We start from the raw sequence: 20,496 nt of genomic DNA, 5'->3' as shown, positions 1-20,496 counted from the left end.
GACTATATACAGTATCTGTCTCGCCCATTATTTTTACTTCAGGGAAAGAAAAAGTGTTAAAGCTTTGTATAGATGAGGACAGAGCAGAAAATGTAAGAATAAATGAACTCTTTGCTTACAGTTTAAATAGAATACCTATTTTCCAAAATCAAGTAGAACCTTTGTCTTAAGGGTTAGTGAAGCAGTGGCCATGGCCAGCACTCCACAGATGGTTTGATCTATGCTCTGCTGCATGCACAGCACAAAACTGAATGTATTCACCCCCTAGGACTGGTGAGATTTAGCACTTGAATGAGACTGAAGCCACCAAACATGGAAAATGAATGAGAAAGTGCATCTGAGGTTCAGTTTTTGATATTCTGAAGATGTAGCAGACTGGAAATTTGGCGGCACAAATTAAGAAAAAGCATTTTTAATTGTCATGATAGATTTTCTCACTTTAGGGTTGAATTAGAGACACACAGTACTGGCTGGGATAAATACTTTGGGGGGTTATATATGTTTTGCTTATACATTGATTCTTTTCACTTTGTTTTAAGCTGAGTTCAATTTCATTCCATTGATCTGTAGTTTGATACATAGCCCTTTGTTAGAACTAGCCAATAAGAACTGTTTTCACTAATTTTTTCCGTAATTAAAATCAATAGAGAGAAGACATAAGTGTCTGTCTTGCATATGCAATTTGGTATTTTTGGATATGGTCATGTATGGGCAACATAACTCTTCTGGATACACTGACGTTTTATACAATTCCAAGAATTACATAGAAATTGGGTAAATTATGGCCTATGGGGGTCAGAAACAACTGTAGCAAGAGCAAGCTAAATGACTGACAGAGCACTCTGCTGGTTGTCCTTTTGCTTCACTGAGGCATGTGAAAATACATGGCTTTTACAAAGATTAGAAAATGTAATGTGTAGAGATTTGAATGGGAAATTTCTCTGATATTTTGCTCCTTAGCGATCAAAATTGGAAGTAGTTTGAAGAAGTTTTCATACCTAAGAATAAGGTGATAAAATACAAATAATACAAAAATACCATACTTATATAGATGCTTTAGTGTTTAACCTTTGATTATCCCTTCCCTTTAATAAGACAGCTGCTTCTGTTACCATTTATCTTTAGCGTGTGGAATGTGTTGTGTGCTTCCATTGTGCATTAGCTATGTCAGCTTCTCATATATAATAAACTGCAAGGAGAGCTCTGGTATTTCCCTCATGCCCATGACTGACAGCTGTGCAATGCCCACCAGTCTGTTAGAAGTATAAAACCTGTCACCAGTTTTAGACTTCACCTAACTGAAGCCAGGTGGGATGTGTTGAACTAATTTAAACAACATTGATAATGTTTGTGTGTGCATGTGCTCACACAGGTTAAAATGCATAGACAAATCTATTTATCACTAATCAAACAAGTGCATTTTATCAGCCCCAGCCTTGCCTTATGGCCAGCCTTGCAATATGCTCAACAGACTGTCAATATTAAATCAGCCGTGAAATACTGCCTCAGAGCAACACTGTCAAAGTTCAAGTCTGGTGCTAAGAAAGAACTCAGAGTGGACTGGGTATAAAGAGATTAAGACAGCTGGAATACATTTCAGCTTTTGAACAGAAATTAATTTTGTGCTAACAGAATTAATATGAAGGTCTTTAACTGAGCAGTCATTAGCATATAGAGGGTTCAGTAAACTGAGCTACTGCTTCCTATTAAAGTGGCAGAGCTAATGAGCTGTTTAAGTACTTTTTCTTTGCAGATATGATCAGGGTCAAACAGGTCTCTAAAATGAATGCATTACTTAGTTCATACTGCTACCACTTTAAAATTGCACATAATTCCCATTCTTTCTGTGCCAACAAGACCATTGAAAATTCTTACATTTTTACAGAAATTATTGCAGAATATTTTCTGAATTTGATTGGTGCTTTACTAAAAGGTCAAAATACTTCGGATCCAATTCTCTGCTAGTGTAAAGTGTAATACCCTCAACATAAAAGCCACACAGCTCTGTGTGTTTCCTCATTAATAGATTTCCTATTCTAAGTATTCCTGGTAAACTGTGGGTGTATTTGTGTGGCCCTCACTACATCCCTGTGCTATAAACAACTGCTTTACCCCACTGGGATATTCTGTGTTCTGCTTTCTGCTCTTCATCTGCCTGACCTGCCTGGCTCTGCCTCTGTGTCCTGAGAACAGCTCATATTAATATCAGTTCCAAACTGCATTAAAGACAGGCCTTTTTTTAAGACAAAAAAATGTGACATAAAACACAGTGTTGATCACTAAAATGCCAGCTTTTGCTAGTTGCTAGCAGTGAAAATGGTAACTCAAAGATTAAAGCCTTTCTTTTGCATTGAATAAGAAGCAGCTGGCACCTATGAAAAAATTTGTGTAAAAATACTTAATTGATAACAGCAGAAAGTATCTAAGCAGGGCTGTTTCTCAAAGATGACATAAAGCAATAGACCAAAACCAAAATTTTTAATCAAAATCTGCATTTCCCTAGTTGTTATATTTTTTATTATTTCATCTATACATCAATCAAGGTGGGAGTCTTCAGTGAATTGGATTCTACAAGTATATAAACCAGTATAGCTTCACAGACAGTTTCACTTTTTTCAAGTTTCACAAGGGAATTAAGGAAAACCTGTGGATGCTAAACTTCTGAGCCAACTGTTTCATGTTCTTCATAAGCCATCTGATTTATCTAAAGTTGAGAAATCATCTGCAAGATAGATGAGTGTTTCTTGATTTAAAATGTCATGTAAGGGAAGTTTTTATTTGAAGGTTGGATGGTTTATATAATTGTTACAAAACATAAAATATGATAAGTATAAGCATACATGGGGAGTTATTTTGTGGAAGTATTTGCCTTTTTGCTGTGCAGCTGTAAGCATCATTCCTAGCAGCAGGTGAACTGATGTAATGTGATTGATTGCAGGTTCCCTCAAGAGCTGAACATGGGAAAAATCAGTGCTGAAATCATGTGGACTCTGTTTGCCCAGGATATGAAATATGCTCTGGAAGGTAATTAGAACAAACTATTAATTACACTAGTGAGTTCACCAAGACTGATTTCTACTGCAAGTAATACCTGGCATCAGATTTCTGTGTGTGATTAGAGCTTTCTGGTGTACTTGTTTAAGATGCTTTAAGCTGTAAGTTAGTGAAAAAGAAGGGTTATAAGGAATCAAATCATTGCACTGTGAATATATAAAGTTTATTGTGAAGGAAGAGCACAAAAGAATTGTGACTTGAAATGCTGCTTCTTAAGTCTGATAAAAATATTCAGTGTCCAAAGAGCACACATGTGCTTGCTAGAGAGCATTGTAGACACTCCAATTTTTCTCACTAGCTGGAAATTGCTAACTTGCCCATAAGGAACATTTGCAGAATGAAATTATGGAGAAAGCACACACTTGTAATTAAATCTTTTTGTGTTCAAAAAGCAGGATGTATTCATTCTTGTTCCAGCAGAATCAAATGCAGTTTCATTTTCTCTCATAAGATATTGTGGTTAACCATTGTTAAAATACGTGGGTTTTTTCTGTATAGCAGATTGTCTCCAACTAATGGCTTCAGACACACAATAAAATATGGTTATTGCAGCAGACCACGTAAAAATACCTGCATGAAACTGGCATTGTCTTTAGTTCAGGTCTGCTACTGACTACAGAGCAAGTCTGGAAAGGGTAAGAAAAAATGTATGAGGTTAGATTAAAATAAAATGCAATTGAACAAGCATAAAGGATTTAAAAACCCAAATATTTGAAGGTACACTTCTATATTATAGTCTCTAGAATGTCTAATGCGATAATATCAGTTCAGTAGTGCTTTGATGGCATGGCAGATTTTCATGACAATAAAGAGAAAAGATGAGTGGCTAGAATGGCTATTGGTGGAAGAACTGTTTTGTTCATCTGCTATTGTGTTACTTTCTTTTAATTGTGTTATTTGAATGTGGAACTTCCATACTAAGGACAGAAGAGGAAAAAGAGGAGAAAGGAAGGAAGGTACAGTAATTTCACGACTATAAGGCGCACCCTTTTGACTAAAATTTTGGCCCAAACCCGGAAGTGCGCCTTATTGTTCGGTGCGCCTTATCTGATGGACAAAGTTCAGAAATTTGCCAACCCGGAAGTGTGAGCTGTGAGCCGCGGGGGGAGCCAGCAGGGCCGCGGCTGCCGGGTTGAGGTGGGGCCTCGGCCAGCAACCACGCGCGGGGAGCTGGCGGCAGATCCTCGCTGCAAAAAAAAGCGCACCTTATAGTCCAGTGTGCCTTATATATCGGCAAGAGTTCGGAAATTTGCCAACATCCAAAAGTGCGCCTTATAATCTGGTGCACCTTATAGTCGTGAAATTACTGTAATTAAAATATGTGCAACAACAACAGAAGACATGAGACATCTTAGATGTGGGTAGAAGAAATGTTCAAACTATTGTTTCAAAGTACTGTTCTGTAATCATGTCAGAGTGAATCAGAAGTGCAAGTTTGATAAGAGATTTCAGGCAGGAAATCATCCTTTAAGAGTGATCAGTGAAGGCAAAAGCTTCCAAGAACTGAGAAACATGAAGACCAATTGAAAGACACCATTTTAGATTAAAGCATGTTCCTGGTCCCACCAGTGAAACAACCTTCTGTTTGGAGAGGCCGTCAGTTAGGAACAGCTACCAGAAAACTGCTGTTCAGCAACTCGGTGTTGTGATTCCCTTACAGATGACACAGATTACTGAGGATTTCTAATAGTCACCAATTCCCATGACTTCATAACCTAGGGGGTGTAGTTACACTCTGCACAGGGACATTCCTGAGCACCCAGAGCTTGTAGTGCTTTAGCCATTGAACTATAAACATTCTGCACTGCAACCAAATAATTCACAAAACCTCACTCTATTTGTTCATACGCTGATGACTCCAAAAGCAGCTTCAGATCAAGCCGTGGTTTGTTTCTCGGTTGTAAAGAACAGAACAAGAAGCTCGTAAAGAAAGAGTTAATTATACAATATATAAAGTGTGGAAGTTGAGACTGAACCAGGACTTTAAAACAAATATTAATGTTAATATTAATCCTTATTCTGCAGAGAGAGATATAGAAAGCATTTGACTTCTTATGTTTCAGACCAGTCCCTGAATATGGTCTCATTTCTGTGTTGCTGTGGATACTGACTTCCTGAGGAGAGGAAATTCCATTTTGGCATTAGGAATTCTAAGCTGCTCCCAGAATCATTAGTGAAACAGTTCCTGCATATAAATAACAATTAAAGAAAATTGAGATTAGTATAAGTTATTATTTTTAGATTAGTATAAATTATTATAAATGTTCACCATTTTGCCTTCTATTATTTTGTTTCTAAACAGGAACCTCAATAAATCTAGTCACAAAATATAGATCAGTATGTTGATCCTCTACCCACTTTCCTGGGACTTGAATTATTGATTATTTCCATAAATATTCTGCATACTGGGTTTAACTCCATTGTTGATGAAAACAATATTTTTTCTTTAAATTCTGTAAGATTAGAAGCAAACTCTTAAATATGTTCACAGTTGGTCCTCCTGTTTCTAATGGAGTTCATTAAAATGCATTGCATTCTGCTATGCCACTCTCGCCTTCCAAGTTATTAACATAGGCTACCATCTGTTCATACCTAGTGTCCAGGGCTGTGATTGCAATCTTTCCCTACTCCAATTTAGTATTAATCTCCTGAAGCAGCATCTTTTGTGTTACGAAGTTGCTTCCTTTCTGCATCCAATCAAGAAGCAATGAACTAGTCCAGCACTGTTTGCAAAAGGATTGCTCATGTGATAAAAAAGTTTAGATTAGTTCATCCGAGATCCTGTTTCTGGTTTTAGCCACTTTATGTATTCACAAATACATCCAGCCACATCCATCAACTTAAAATCAGGAAAAAGGAAGACACTCCAGCAAACACTGGAGCATCCACTTTCCATTCCTTTTCCCTTTCTCCTGAGCACAGTTCAGAATGGCTGTTCAGGCTCTCTCCTCTCCCTGTAGAGCTGAATCCCTCCTGGATCTGCTCAAGGGGTGTGCACTGCAGATCTGCTCTCCAGCAGTGCCCTCTGCCCACCTCCTCTTGTAGAACAGCCCAGCAGCCCTGTGAGAGGCACCAGCTGGCACCACACACCCTCTGCCTTCTCCTCTCCCTTGGTCCTTGCAGGACACTCCAGCAAGGAGGCTGCTGCTGTGGCATGGAGAAGTCAGAGGGGACAGCAGCTGCCATGGCCTTTGGCTAAAGAAGAGCAAAACCATGTCTCTGAGTACCAAGGCAGGGCACTGGCAGTACAAACTCGGTTTTGTGGTGAGGGAGGAAAGGACATCCCAAAGCACAGTTCAGGTCAGCACAACTGCCAAGATCAGGGCTACACTGCGCCAAGCTGAGATGCCTTGGAAACAAAACTGTACTAGAATGTGGTATTGAGTTAGTAATTTCATTCTAGATTTTCTTCCAATTTAGGTTAATTAAAATGTTTAGCCTTTGCATACTGTTAAATTTTTTAGACAAACTTTAACAAATTGAGTTTACACCAGTTATATTTCTTTTTTCTGATCTAATGGATTATTTTCATGTATAGATTTTGCATGAAGAAGGTATCACATGTTTCTCTTTGAAAATTGTCTTCATTAGATGCGGGCTCTTCAGGGTGTTTTACTTCTTTGCAAGTTATTCATGAAGCATCAGCGGTTTGCATGATACATTATTGTCATTTGGCATTTAGTTTACACAAACATCTGATCTTGTAGGATGGTTATATTTTTGTGCTGTCTGATCCTCCAATTATTCCATATTTATGCTGAAAACAAATGAGAACAGAGAGAGAATTTCACCAATAGTGCATATGATTTGTTACTGACTTCATATGGTAGAAAATCTTTTCCTTTACAAGTATGAAGCTGCAAAGGTTAAAAGATGATGAGAGAGTAATAAGCTGAAATTAGACATGCAATTGCGAAGTATCTTTTTTTAATTATTTGTTCCCAGAAATGTCTTTTTTCAGATCTTTCATATCTCTTACTTTGAATAGGTCAGATCAAATGTCTGAAACTATCCAGTCTGTTAGAAAGAGAACATCCTAATTGCTGTTATTATGATAATCTAATTCTGGTAGTGGCCAGAAGTCAAGACCAGAATCAGACCAGAAATTAGTTGGCTGCTGTGTAAATACAGCAATAGGCAGTTTCCATCCTACAGAGCTAAGATTCTAAAGGCCTTATAAAAATTGGAAAAGTAGGTAGTCATTCCACCATTTTATGCATTTAATGCAGGTTTGCTTTTCAAGTTTGCTGTTGTCTCAGTGCTTAAGATACTGTTTTCCTGTTTCTGACAGATACTTCTTCTGTAATAGAAACTGGTAAAGTGATTTGAAAGAGAAGAGGCAGGTCTGGGAGTTGATGCTGAGCACAGAGACAGCATAGAAAAAAGCCAAAAAGGCTAATGCTGCCCAGAGAAAGGTCACGCCATTTGGTGGCAGATTTCAAGTCTATTTTCACCCCAAATTCACAATTTACAAAGTTCCCCTTAAGATGAAATATAGTCTTGATTTAGAGGGAGGCTACAGAGATGAGGGAAGGCGTGACTGAGGTTTTGTACCTTTGGACAAGAAGGCAGCATCCACAAGAATGCAGGATGTCATCACTATCAAAATATAAAACCTTTTTATTTTAGTTGGTCTCATTTCTGCCTTGGCACTTTTCAACAAATACATTCCATGCTTATCTTTTCAGACACCTGAGGAATTAAGAGTCCTCTATGGCAACCCAGAGAGTCTGTAAAGGCAAAATCAAGGAGATTGCAGTTGGAGTTAAACCTGCCTTTGGCAGATAAGATAGAATGTTGCCATGATTAGAGGAAGAAGGGAGTTAGAAATGTTCTTTATTCACCATAAAAGACAAGGATGTTAGTAACAGCAGGTTCACTCTGTACATCCTGAGGGGCTGAGCTTCATGAGTATGAGAATCCACCTGTCAAGGGCAAAGCAGAGCTCTCCAGGCTTGCCTAAAAAGCACCATAACCATGCCAAATGGCACTATTTTGTAGGAGTTAATTAGACCCAGTAATTAAGACAGATGAAGTGAATAAATCTTCTCCCAGGGGCTGAGTTAATACTTCTTCATGGCTTCATATTGTGCTGTAGCATGTGTCATCTTGCTTGGAACTACCTCAGAGATCTCTGGTATGGCACAACCTTGCAACTGGGACTGCTATATCTATAATTTCCTTGTTCTCTAACCTGTTTTCTTGGATTTAACACATTGAACCATCATCAGATCAATGAGCAGTAATGCAGTACAAGTCCACAGTACTCTCAGTAAGTTCCAGCTTCTCTATGTCTGGCTGTAGGTGTATTCATGGTGCTAGATTTACTAGAAAACATGTAGTGCATCAGTGAATGCCTGACTTCATTGCTGTCTTAAACTTGTCACTCAATGTGTATATTGTCCTATATATTTAATAATGATAACTCTGTCCTTATTTATTCTTCTTCTAACCAATGGCTATTACTCTTGTAATAGTACTTGAACTCTTGTTCTTAAACAATGTTATTACTCAGGCAATCACTTATTATAAAAAAATTGTATATAAACATTTCCTGAACATTGCCTAATTGTGACAAAGGCAATTTTTTGTTAGTGAGCTTATATGGTAGCACCATTTTGGATAGGTTATGGATGTAAATGTGCTTTAAATGAACCCTACATTGATTAATAGTTACAGGTTATTTATAGCTCACGTGGCCCTGCCCTTTCCACAGATGAGTGAGTTGAAGGAAGTGTTCTGTTCAGCTGGATGGGTTGTAGCAGCAGGGACAGGCAAGACCTCCTCCAGAGTTTGTAGCTATCTCAACCCAGAAGAATATTTTGCTTGTCCTAGATTACAGTTCTTTACCACTAAGATGATACCACTTTATTCCATCTCATATTTTTACAAAAGCTAGCCTTATATCTTTTGTCTGAACTAATTTTATGGCTGGGGAAGAAACAAACCCCACACAAACAAAATCTCTAAGCAAAAATGTGTCTTTGTCCCATCAGACAGTCCATTAAAGGACCTGCATTGTTTAGTGCAGCTCTGCATCTGCTGGTTGGGGAAATCTTTCATCCTTTTGTTTTCTCGAGGGGTTTCTTCCCCTTATCTCTGTCAGAGTGGAGCTGCATGATTGTCTCACAGCAGCAGTGGAATGTAGGTTCTGCACCTCTTTGTGCATTCTGTGAGCTAATCACACAATGAATCCCCTAATATTTTAGACTTCTTTCATTGAAAAACAGTAACTGATGACAGCTTGCTGGAAAACAAATAACTTTCTTTATCTACTAGAATAAAATATTTGAGTTAAAGAAAATTAAAAATAACAAGCAACCTCTGCTGTCTTTAATCTTACCCATTTTTACTTGAAGCTTTCCTCACACAGTAGCTGTTCTTCTCCTGGTCTCTGTTTTCTTAGTCAGTCTTTTACTTTCAGGGCTGTTCCACTTAGGGAGATTCACTTGTGTCTTTTTCTGTATAGAATCAGAGGTCAATTTTCTCTTATGGGCAAGTGCATTAGTTTGAAACTAAACATTTTATACTGCTTCCCCCTCCACCACCACCAGGAGAATAGGATAAATCTGTTAAAACTGCTTGTTTCCACATTATCTTTTAATAAGCCTTAAGTGCAATTTGCTGGGTAAGAATTGGAGAACATATCTCTGCTTTTGCCTTTGCAGGCAAAGCCAGATAGAACACAAATCATTTTTTAAGTGCAGCCTCACATTTATCTTTATGCCAGACTCTTCCTGGTTTGTACTTCATTCTACTAATTGCTTGTAAAATGCAAACATGCCTATTTGATAAGGTTTTATGCTCACTTTGCATACTAGTGATGAGGTAGAAAAGCAGAGAATCAGGTCTTCATTTTTTAATTAAGCAATAAGTAAATGGAAAAAACCTATCACAAAAATTACATTGAACATGCAAAGCTGAGTATTCAGTAGTTAAGTTCCACTGCTATTGAAGTGCTCTTTGTTACCTTTAATCTGTTTTCCATACCAGATTCAAGCATTATACTATCAAATCACAAAAATATGGAATGATTTGGGTTCAAGGGGACCTTAAAGATCGTTCAGTTGCAACCCCCTATGCCAATGGCAGGGATGCCACCCACTAGACCAGGTTGCTCAGGGCCCAGTCCAACCTGGCTTGAAGACTTACAAAGATGGGGCATATATTCTCTCTTTGTTTTGCAATTTTTGTACATATTAGATCTTTAAGAAAGTTTAATCAATATTGAATTGAACTCCTATATTAGCATTACTTTTCTTCTTTTATTACATTTATTACTTTCATTACTTTCTTTTTTATTACTTTGAAGAGATGTTGAAATGTCAGTATGAAGTATTTAAAATTTCAATCATATTCTTCAGAACCCAGACTTTAATTATCATAATAGATCTCATATCAGATAGGATGGACTATTTTGTCTGCTTCATTCATAGCTTCCATTTCCTTCCACATTCCATGGCCAATAAATATACCCAGCAAGAATTCCACCAACAGTAAAAAAAGCACAGTTTGGGTTATTTCACTCATTGGAAGCAAGTGCTTTTTCCTTTTGTATTCAATAGTAGCCATGTGCATCCAAAGACAGAATTTTATCTCCAAATATTTGTTCTTTGACTATTATCTATTTAGTATCATGGTATGGAAATTTCAGTCTGATACGATGTTGAAGGGTGAAATTTATACTAAAGTTGATCTTTAGTAGTTACTTGTATTCCTGGCATTTTTCTTTTCTTGGCAGGAGGCAAAACAGCAAGTTTATGCATAATCAAGCTATACATCTTGCATTGCCCTTTTGGTGATAAACCATCCACTTTTCTGGAACTTTTGCAGAAGTATTTGGCTTTGGAACTAGTGATTAATTCATGAGACTAATAGGAGTAATAAGGACTACAAACAAGCACTAAAAAAAGTGACTGAGTAATGTTAATAAGATCACTAAGTTAATTTGCCTAAGTAATCTGAAACATTTAGGCAATGTAACACAGTGGGTAAAAAATGGCAAATGCAATGTTTAGAGTAAAAGATTGTAGTTTGGATCAGGTTCGTACATCCCTCATGATCTTACACATTTCCTCTCTTAAGTAGTATATGACACTGGTATTTGATGCCCTTGAATTTCCCATGTTACCTCCCTAGGGAGCCATGTACAGCTCTGCCTTTTCCAACACCAGGCAGGCGACCCTGAACTCTCCTGCACCTGCTGTGAAATGTCAGGCAAAGCAGAGCACTGAGCAAAAAACTTCTTGCTTTGAGAGCTTCTCATTGAATGTAAAGGGCAATGTCACATCAGCTTTTACAGTGCACTGCGTTAAGCCAGGGATTGATTAGCCTCTTCCTCTGCAGGTAGGAAGACAAAAAAAGAACAGCTAATCCATTTTTCCTCACCATTCAGAATAAGAGTCTGTTTTCCTTCCCTGATCTCTGTCACAGAATCACAGAATTGCCAGGGCTGGCAAGCACCTGTGGAGATCATCCAGTCTAACCCCGTGTGAAGGCAGGGTCACCTGGAGGTGACAATAGGAGTGCACCCAGGCAGGTTTGGAATTCCTCCAGAGAGGGAGGCTCCATAGCCTGCCTGGGCAGCTGTTCCAGCACTCTGCTACTCTCAAGGGAAAGTTCTTCTGCACTCTGAGATGAAACTTCTTGTGTTTAGTTTATGGCCGTTCTTTCTTGTCTTGTTGCTGGGCACCACCACAAAGTCTGGCACCATCCTCTTGACACCCTCCTTAGAGATATTTATATGCATTAATGATCCCCCTGAGTCCTTTCTTCTCCAGACTAAAGAGGCCCAGCTCCCCTCCTACATCTCCATAAGAGAGATGCTCCAGACCCCTTGTCATCTCTGTGGCCTCCCCTGGACCGTCTCCAGTAGCTCCTCTGTCCAGGGGGAAAATATGACTACATAGTGAGGACGTCTTTGAAGAAGATCTACACTGCCTTTCTTAATCTATGCTTGTTGCCTTAACAAGTGTACTTGGTCTCTTTTTTCTTCAATTTCCCATTTGCACCTCACAGAGATGTTCCAGGTGCAGTCCATTATATTTGTGAACCATCCAAAGATATTTTGATGAAAATTTCCAAGTAAATGGAGAGAAAAGATTGACTGTGTAGAAGTCTGTTGTGAAAGATACAATATATATTTTAAAGGAGAATTAGAGAATTAGATATAGATATTAGATATTAGATATAAATGTAACCCAAAAAGGAGGTAATGACAGAAGTTTTTCAGGTTTTGGTTTATTATATTCATCTTGACACAGAGCCCTTTCAGAAAGGTCAGTAGTATTTCACATTATAAAAAGCAATGTAAATTATACATAATTATCAATTAGTTGTGTTCTACTGTCTATTTCACTTAATAACCAGCGACTTTCATTGCCTTTAGCAAAGTACAAGAATCTGGGATAAGATTCTAGTAGAATGTAATGTTTCCTTCTAAATCAGTGAGGGACTTTGAGTTACAGTAGTTTCACGAATACAAGCCGCACGGATTATAAGCCGCACTTCCGGTGCCTCGACAATGTTGCTGTCTTTGTCAATAGATAAGCCGCACCCCGAATATTAGCCGCACTTTCGTTCGTAGCGAGAATCCGTGCGCAGCTTTCACAAATTGGCCAATTAGTAACAGGATCGCGGCATAGCGGGCTTTACTGGCTCGGGGCGGGGCCAGGCAGGCTCGGCCCGCTCATGGTTGCCGACGGGGCCGGGTGGCCCAGCTCAGCGCCACGGCTCGGCGGGGCTGGCCGGGTGGTGCTGCCGCCGCCGCCGGGCTCGCTGGCCCCCCTCTCCCGTCAGCACCGCCCCGCTGCTGCGTTCGCTAGCCCTGCCGGCGGGCCAGCCGCCGCCGCCGCCCGGCTCGCCGGCCGCGCCGCGCCGCGTTCGCTAGCCCTGCCGGCGGGCTGCCGCCGCTGCCGCTGGGCTCGCCGGCCGCCCCCTCCCATCTGCACCGCCGCCGCGTTTCCTCGCCCTGGCCGGCACTGCAGGCCCCCGCACCGCCAGGCTCCCCCACGCTGCTGGCCCCGATTCTGCTGGGCTTCCCCCGCTGCCAGGCAGCCCCACCCACCGGCCTTCCTGCTTCTGCCATGCTCCCCTGCACTGCTAGCCCCAGTTCTCCCAGGCTCCCCCGCCCTGCTGGCCCGGGCTCTGCCGCCCCCCTGCCCCGCCCTGCTGGCTCAGGCTCTGCCGCCCACCCCCCGCACTGCTGGCCCCGCCTCTGCCAGGCTTTCCCACCTCTGCCGGGGCCGGCCGGGCTCCAGCTTGGCTTGGGGCTGCCGCGGGCTCTCACTTCCGTGTTGGCAGCTTTTAGAATTTTGTTAATGTATTAGCCGCCCCGGAATATTGACCGCACTTCCGGGTTTCCACCAAAATTTTGGTCAAATTGGTGCGGCTTGTATTCGTGAAATTACTGTAAATTTTTTCTTCATTTGTGAGCTGTATGCTGTTACATTCATACAATCAGAGGATTCAGTTTCTTTCAGCAGTAGAGGGATTAAATCTAGAGCACAATAATCATAATGCCCACATTAAAAGAGGCTGTGCCACAGCATCTGCTCCTGTATTGTGGGGAAATTGCACTCAGATCAAGTGCACTGAACATTAACTTCTACTTTTATCCAAAATATAGGTGCATCATTTGATGCAACATTTCACAGTGATTCAGAGGGAGGTACCCCAATTCATACCCCACCCATATCATTCCTTACCAGAACTTTTCTGCCTCTAGCTGTACTCGGTTTTGTGTTCCCAATTACCCTTCCCTGCAAGTTTGGAAATAGTAGGTTTTCTGAAAGAACAGTTCTGGAAGAAATAGATAGCAGCTGGTAGTCTCTAAAAAGATTGGTAGGTAATTATCGCAAATAATATGGAATTATGTCACAATGGCTGAAAATAACAGCTGAGTTTTGATGGGAAAATTTGCAGCTAATCCAAACACAAGTCCCATATGCTTAGTCTCAACCATTTCTGTTTAATAAACTGTAGAGCAATAAAATGTATTGTCAGTCAAACCAGCTGGTTGTGATGTAATTAATTTGCTACACATAAATATTCTTTATAGTAGTTATTAATCCCAGAAACATTATCTATAAAGTCTGTAAACTGAACACTTTTTTTTTAGATAAATATATTTATGTCTATGTAGCCAATTTGTTCATTTTTTACAGACTAATTTCCTTGCAGTTCTTGTTCATAAAGATTTGAAATATATTTTAAAACCATCTTATCAGAATCCTTCAAGCAGCTTAACTATGTGTTTTTACGAAAAAAAATTGGCCTGAAAACTGCTGTAGAAAAAAATTGCTTTGAGTTTTTGTATCCAAATAAGGAAAATCAGAGTTGAACAAAGTATCAGTTTGATTATCTGAATATTTAACATGTTCATCTTTTATGAAGGTTGTTAGATTACCCTTTTTTCCTTTTTTAGCAACTAATACATATCAAAAATTGCATAGAAACTCAGAGTGATGTTATTACCTCAAGGTTAAAATGAAAAAAGTATTCTGTAGTGAACAAGATTCTATTCCAGTTTGTGAAGTGACATTGTTAGTGTCATGTAGATATTTCTGCTTAGTAAGTCATCATTGTGACTTTTTTATTTGTTGCTTTAAGAAAATCTTCTCAGCTTTCTTCAGCAATTGCTGGAAAAATGAGCAAAAAATCAAACATTGATTCAAGTACTGTTGTTTGGTCAAGGCCTGTGAGGAAAGTACTTTGGATTATAGTCCTTCCTATTATGTTTCTTTATCAATTTTTCTCTAAAGGAACTGCTGCCTGCAATTGAATTACATGCCAACTACACCAGGTCTGTGCTGATTTCATCACACACCAAGTTCTTTTGCATATATTAATGCATTCCCTGTAATAGCTTTTAAAAACAATCTCTCCTCATTCTTGGTCATACAAATAACATTGGAGCAGATTTTATTTTTTCCTTGCAGTGCTTTTGCTTACTGGAGGTCTTCTCAAGGGAGTTCTCATCTCTTTGATTTGTACCAGTGAGATGGAAAAATTCCATAAGTTTTATTGTGGTTGCAGTTAGAGTGTCTGCTGCTGCAAGCCTGTGGAAGCACATGTGCATTGCAGCATCATCCCTGAGGAGATATTCCCCAGGAAAAGTGGCATCAATAATGTTACACTTAGTGGAACTGCAATTCCTCAAAGGAACTAAAGTGCCCCATACACACAACTGAAGTTTAGAGATGTTGGAGTTTACAAAAATCTTATCAGCATTTTTTCGTTGGTGCATGACACAGTATATACAATATGCCAGCATGGGAACTGAATATGACCTCTTCATGAAACTATTAGATGAGTAGATGCTTGTAAAAATATGATGCTGCACTACAAGAAAAGGAGTAGCACAAAATAAAAAACATTGTCAGCATTATGCTATACTGGAGATTTCCTTACCTAGAATCAGTTATGAGAATGTTCAGGTATTTCTGTCATCACCTCTCCAGAGAGCACATTTGCACACAACTGCAGGTTTAGTTCCAGACTGACTCAGTAGTATAATCATTTTGCAAAGCAAAGGTGGACTTTTTAAAAAAGAGTTGTATTGTGCAGCTACATCTGTCTTCCAGAAAACCTAAAATGGATGTGTCTGTATAAGGAAACATGGCACTAGCTTTCCCTCCAGGAAAATAGACACAGATCTTCAAAATGCTTCAGGTATACTGTGCTGGCTCACATTTATATTAGCTTGTGCAAGTTTTCAGAAATTAAGGAAGCAATCTATTGGCCCTAATCTAAATTCAGAACACCTACAGTGATGTTGCTGCACTTTGTAACCAAAATCCATGGTTACCATGGATAAATCCGTCTATTATCCAGTTAAAATTGTCACTGCTGACTCATATGGGCACCTGTTTGCTCCATTCTTTGGTTTACATGAACTGGAGAGGTAAAATGCATAGATACTAAATTACTTCATAGGTCATGGGAAGTGTTTGCTGATGTTCTCATACATTGATGTCAGGAATTCTGGATGCATTTTTCACTTATATGTAACTAGAAATAATATCCTGGGAGACTCTTTAGATATTCTCTACAAGGCATAACAGCCTGCAGAAAAAAGATCAATTATTCATGAATTACTTTTGTGCTCATCTTTAATGTGTTATAAATCTTAACCTTAAAAAGAAAATATCAGTGAATGGTGTGTGTAAGTTGTACCCTCCTGGACAAGTTTATCAATTAGCAGCAATAGCTCATTTCTAAAATTGAAGTAAGCATTTCCATGGTTTGTGAGACTGTAGCAAACATTCTTAAGTTACAATTTATAATCTAACAGCCCATTTATGCAAAACTTGAATGAATAAAAAGTGCTATTAATTTCAGAAATTCCACTCTTTGGGTATGCAGTCTAGGATAGATTTTTAACAATGACTTAAGCAGTAAATGTGCAGCAAATTTCACAGCAATAACATAATTATTCTCAGTGAAAGACTGGTCTACCTTGTAAGAATACCTTTTAGAGAAAATAGAGAAAAAGTTTTGTCCATCTAGCTTTCTATAATAGTTTGTGAAAAACCTGCTACCTAAAAAAAAAAAAAAAAGATTCCTCAGAGCCACAAGAGAAGGCAACATCCTTCTCTCTGTGGTCCTGTTTAATGCCAGTTTAACAATGATACTGTGCTGGGGAGAGTTCATAGTACTCTCAAGTAGCATGAAGATGAATAAATAGAATATTTAGACAGAAACTGATTTAGTGATTTTTCTTGAGTGTGATGGAAAGGCAGTGAAGGTGAAAATGCTACTGCAATGCTAAATAGGCAATAAAAGCCCACAGGGGCACTTCATAAGCTGATTTGCACAGAACTTAGTAACTCACTGCATAATAAAATGCATCTGAAACACTTGTCAGATGGCATGGTGTGCTACTGGAGTGCTGATTTGGCATAATAATAAAACTAAACATTTCCTTCTAATGTACCTGGCTAGATCTGAAAACATAGAATGTGTCATTCACAGTGCATTCTCACTGACAGAATCCAATGTATTCAAGTGTATGACAGAGGATGGGATGCTCCTGCTGTTACAGAAAATTAGATTCCCATCCCAATATATGAGATTTTATAGTGCTGTGTTGCAAAGCAAGCAGAAGTAAGGAGCAAAAAGGAAGTTTGGAACTGATAAGTTCTTAATACATAATATTTGCTCAAGACCATCATTCCTGCTGAGCACCTGTATTAGGTCATTTTTTAAGGGAGCTGGGAAAAGAAATTACTCTTTTGCTTAGGAAAGAATGTGCAAGTGACATGACACCTCAAACAGATGAGATCTGTGGAGATTTTTGGAAGCTGTGAGCAGTAAACAAAGGTATGATTACTCTGCCCAAGACTTGTGGATCCCTAGTTTCATGCTGAGGGAGAAGGAAATGAAATATTTGAGCAAGGATAAAGTGCCTGTTAGCTAAGGGAGAGAAGGAATGGAGCTGTCCAGGTCTGCAGTGGTTGGATGAACAATACAGAGCATAGTATGCAAGCTAAAACAAGGATCAAAAATCTTGGAAGAAGGATGGACATTTGCTCCAAACAAATTAAATCAGAATTCAAAAATGCAGAAAATGGTTACAGGTGGCTTTATTTCTGCCACCCACCTCCATCTGTATATTCAGTATGTGGAAAACAGCAGGACACTGAGAAGGTGAAGTCCATATGAAAAATTTCAAAACACTTTATTAAACCATCTTTTCTACTTGTGCCATAAATCAGATGGTTGTAGAGCTGTGGATTTTTCTCCTCTTTCTTTTTCTTAGCTCTGATGAATGCAGGTTTCACAGATTCATGTAGGACTGGCTCTTATAGCTGTTACTTACTCTGGCTACTACTCAGCTGTCTTTTCTAGTTTGACACTCAAAAGTTTCTTAACCATTTTTTAACAGCAATAGAAGGATCTAAGGAATGGGAAGTCAGCAAATTTGTGGTTTTTTCTCACTGCAGTGAAGAGAGGGGAGAAGTCTAATTTGTGGTTTGGTCTTTGGTTTGTTTTGTTTTTCCCGTGTACTCAGATCCTGAAAATTTATACTGTGGATATTACTACCTCTAGAAAAATCAAATCAATTATGCTTTAAAATGCAAGTCCTGTATTATTATGTCACTGGTGCACTGAGGCACAAGGATGTTATTTACTGTTGGAATGCTATTAAGTGCTTTTATTTCCTGTCCTTGTATTACAGAACATGAAAAGCAGCGATTATGCAAAAGCACAGATTATATGAATTTGCACTTCAAAGTGAAATGGTTTTATAATGAATATGTGCGAGAACTCTCTGCTTTCAAGGATGCAGTGCCTGAATACTCTCTGTAAGTGGTGTTTCAGGAAGGCTTCTGACTCTGGGCTTCCTGCAAGGTTTATTTTGGTCAAATATTTATGCTCAGGTTTGTGCAAGATCTCAAGGCGTGTAGCCCCAACAACTACTTTTTGCACTTCCTTCTCTTTAATTCTTCATTCTGTCAAGTAAAATAGTCAAGGTGTTAAATGTGCAATTAGCTATTTCATAGGTTTCTACAGTTTTTTAACTCCAGCTCTTCAGAGGTGACAAAATTATTTGGTCAGAAAATGTCTGAGGAAGATTGAGATGCAGGAACAGTAGCACTATTAGTTGTAGGTCTCAACATTTGTTTTATAACCAAATTGGAATAAAGCTGTAATGTTAACAGAATATACTACTGAAATCATTCTTACTGGATCAGGTTAATACTCAGCTACTGTTTTTTATTCACCTTTCTCTCTGCAATAAATATATTCAGTCCTGTCCTTGCATATGAGTTGTCCTTAATCTTCTGCAAGTCTGCTGGTCTGTTATTACTTTAATTTTTTTTTTAATAAAAAAAAGCAAAATAAAACACAGTTTATTTTTACTAAAACTAAGTTATATATTAGTATTTCATGTACAAATAAAAAAATAAATGTTACCAAAGAGCCAATATTGATAGAAGGCAGATACCTGCCATGTTTCACTGTAGAGAATTGGCTACTGCTAATTTTACATCATCAGGGTACACCAGTGAGAGTATTGTGAAACTGAAGCCTGAAAAGCCTTTTGATAGCTGCAGCATTTTGGTGACAAAAATGTTCCCAGGGTTGTTGGAATCTGTAGCAATTAGAACAGATATAAAAACACGAGGTGCCAGACTTCAGGGTAGTATGACATCTCTCCTCTTGGGATCTTTATGAAATCTACCTACTTTACTTTTCCAAATTGCTTTAATTTTCAGGTGGTTTGAACCATTTGTCATACAGTGGCTGGATGAAAATGAAGATGTCTCAATGGAATTCCTTCATGGAGCACTGGAAAGAGACAAAAAAGATGGGGTGAGCCTTTACTTTTTAGAGAAGAGAATAAATAAAGTATTAAGACATATATTATTACAAAACCAGAAGTACATTTGGTACCACAACGTCCTTCTTAGACTTCAGGAGATAACAGCTTTTGGAAGATACCTTATGGAGAAATTCTCATTCTAATTCCCTGTAATTCCTTCTGCCTAAGTCCCCACAGAATTTATTCTATGCTATCATTTCATTGACCTATGATGTGATAATGATGCCATGAACAAAAATTCTTGTTATATTTTAAAGAAGTTCAAAAGTATCAGAAAAGTAAAAAGCCACATTTCTTAGCATCACCAGGAAGACTTTTTTTTTCTTTGTTACTTTTTATGACTCTAGGAGGAATTTCAGGTATAAGAATCAATGAATACAGTTTTGATCTCTGAACAAATATTAACATTTGAATGTTTCTCTTTAGTTTCAGCAAACATCAGATCATGCCCTCTTCTCTTGTTCTGTGGTTGATGTCTTCACACAGCTCAATCAAAGCTTTGAGATTATTAGGAAATTGGAGTGTCCTAATCCAGAAGCACTATCTCATTTAATGAGAAGATTTGCAAAGGTAAATTAAAGTCAATGCATCTCAACTAAGCTTCAGAGGGAATGACACTGTGTTGCCATGTACTTAAAAGCTAAGTGACTCCAATGCTTTTTAGAATCAGTGCTTTCTGTCTGATTGGGATCCTCAGAAATACATGCTATCTGTGGCTTAAGGCTGGGTTTTGTCCACTGTGTCAAAATGCTTTACCAGTTTGAGGAGTTCTATCCTCTCTGAGATTTCACATTTATGTATTTTATACATATATGTATGCATCAATTGTTATCTTGTAAAGAACTGATTGCAGTTCCACCAATGGATCCATTCAGTGAAATGCAATTAACTAATTAGGCAGTGCAAGTGAAGGAAAAAGTCAAGGTGTGGCAATAAAATATTTTTGTTTGAAGTCCTGAGGTGGTAGTTATTCACCTGTTGCTTGATAAACTCAACTCAACCAGCTTTCCATTTGGATAGTTACATTTCCTCACAAGCTCTGAATTTCCATTATACTCCTGCTGGCTTTAGAAAAGTTCACATTTACATTTAATTCTTTTCTGTCATTGCAA

At 38.6% G+C, this 20,496-nt stretch overlaps 1 protein-coding gene across 3 annotated transcripts in view; it reads left to right on the top strand.

The window, feature by feature from the left end:
- UNC13C (unc-13 homolog C) overlaps positions 1–20,496 on the top strand; it is a 141,219-nt gene that overhangs the window by 84,306 nt on the left and 36,417 nt on the right. For all 3 annotated transcript variants that reach the window (XM_033070293.2, XM_033070292.2, XM_033070295.2), the window contains exons 19-22: positions 2,939–3,024; positions 18,236–18,362; positions 19,278–19,374; positions 19,811–19,954. In XM_033070293.2, the coding sequence (XP_032926184.1) occupies positions 2,939–3,024; positions 18,236–18,362; positions 19,278–19,374; positions 19,811–19,954 (454 nt within the window). The remainder of the gene's footprint in view (positions 1–2,938; positions 3,025–18,235; positions 18,363–19,277; positions 19,375–19,810; positions 19,955–20,496) is intronic.

This window comes from Catharus ustulatus, chromosome 12 (genome assembly GCF_009819885.2).
Source record: "Catharus ustulatus isolate bCatUst1 chromosome 12, bCatUst1.pri.v2, whole genome shotgun sequence".
NCBI classification, from domain to species: domain Eukaryota; kingdom Metazoa; phylum Chordata; class Aves; order Passeriformes; family Turdidae; genus Catharus; species Catharus ustulatus.
Note: the sequence above shows the minus strand (reverse complement) of the source record. Positions and strands in the feature narration are given on the sequence as shown.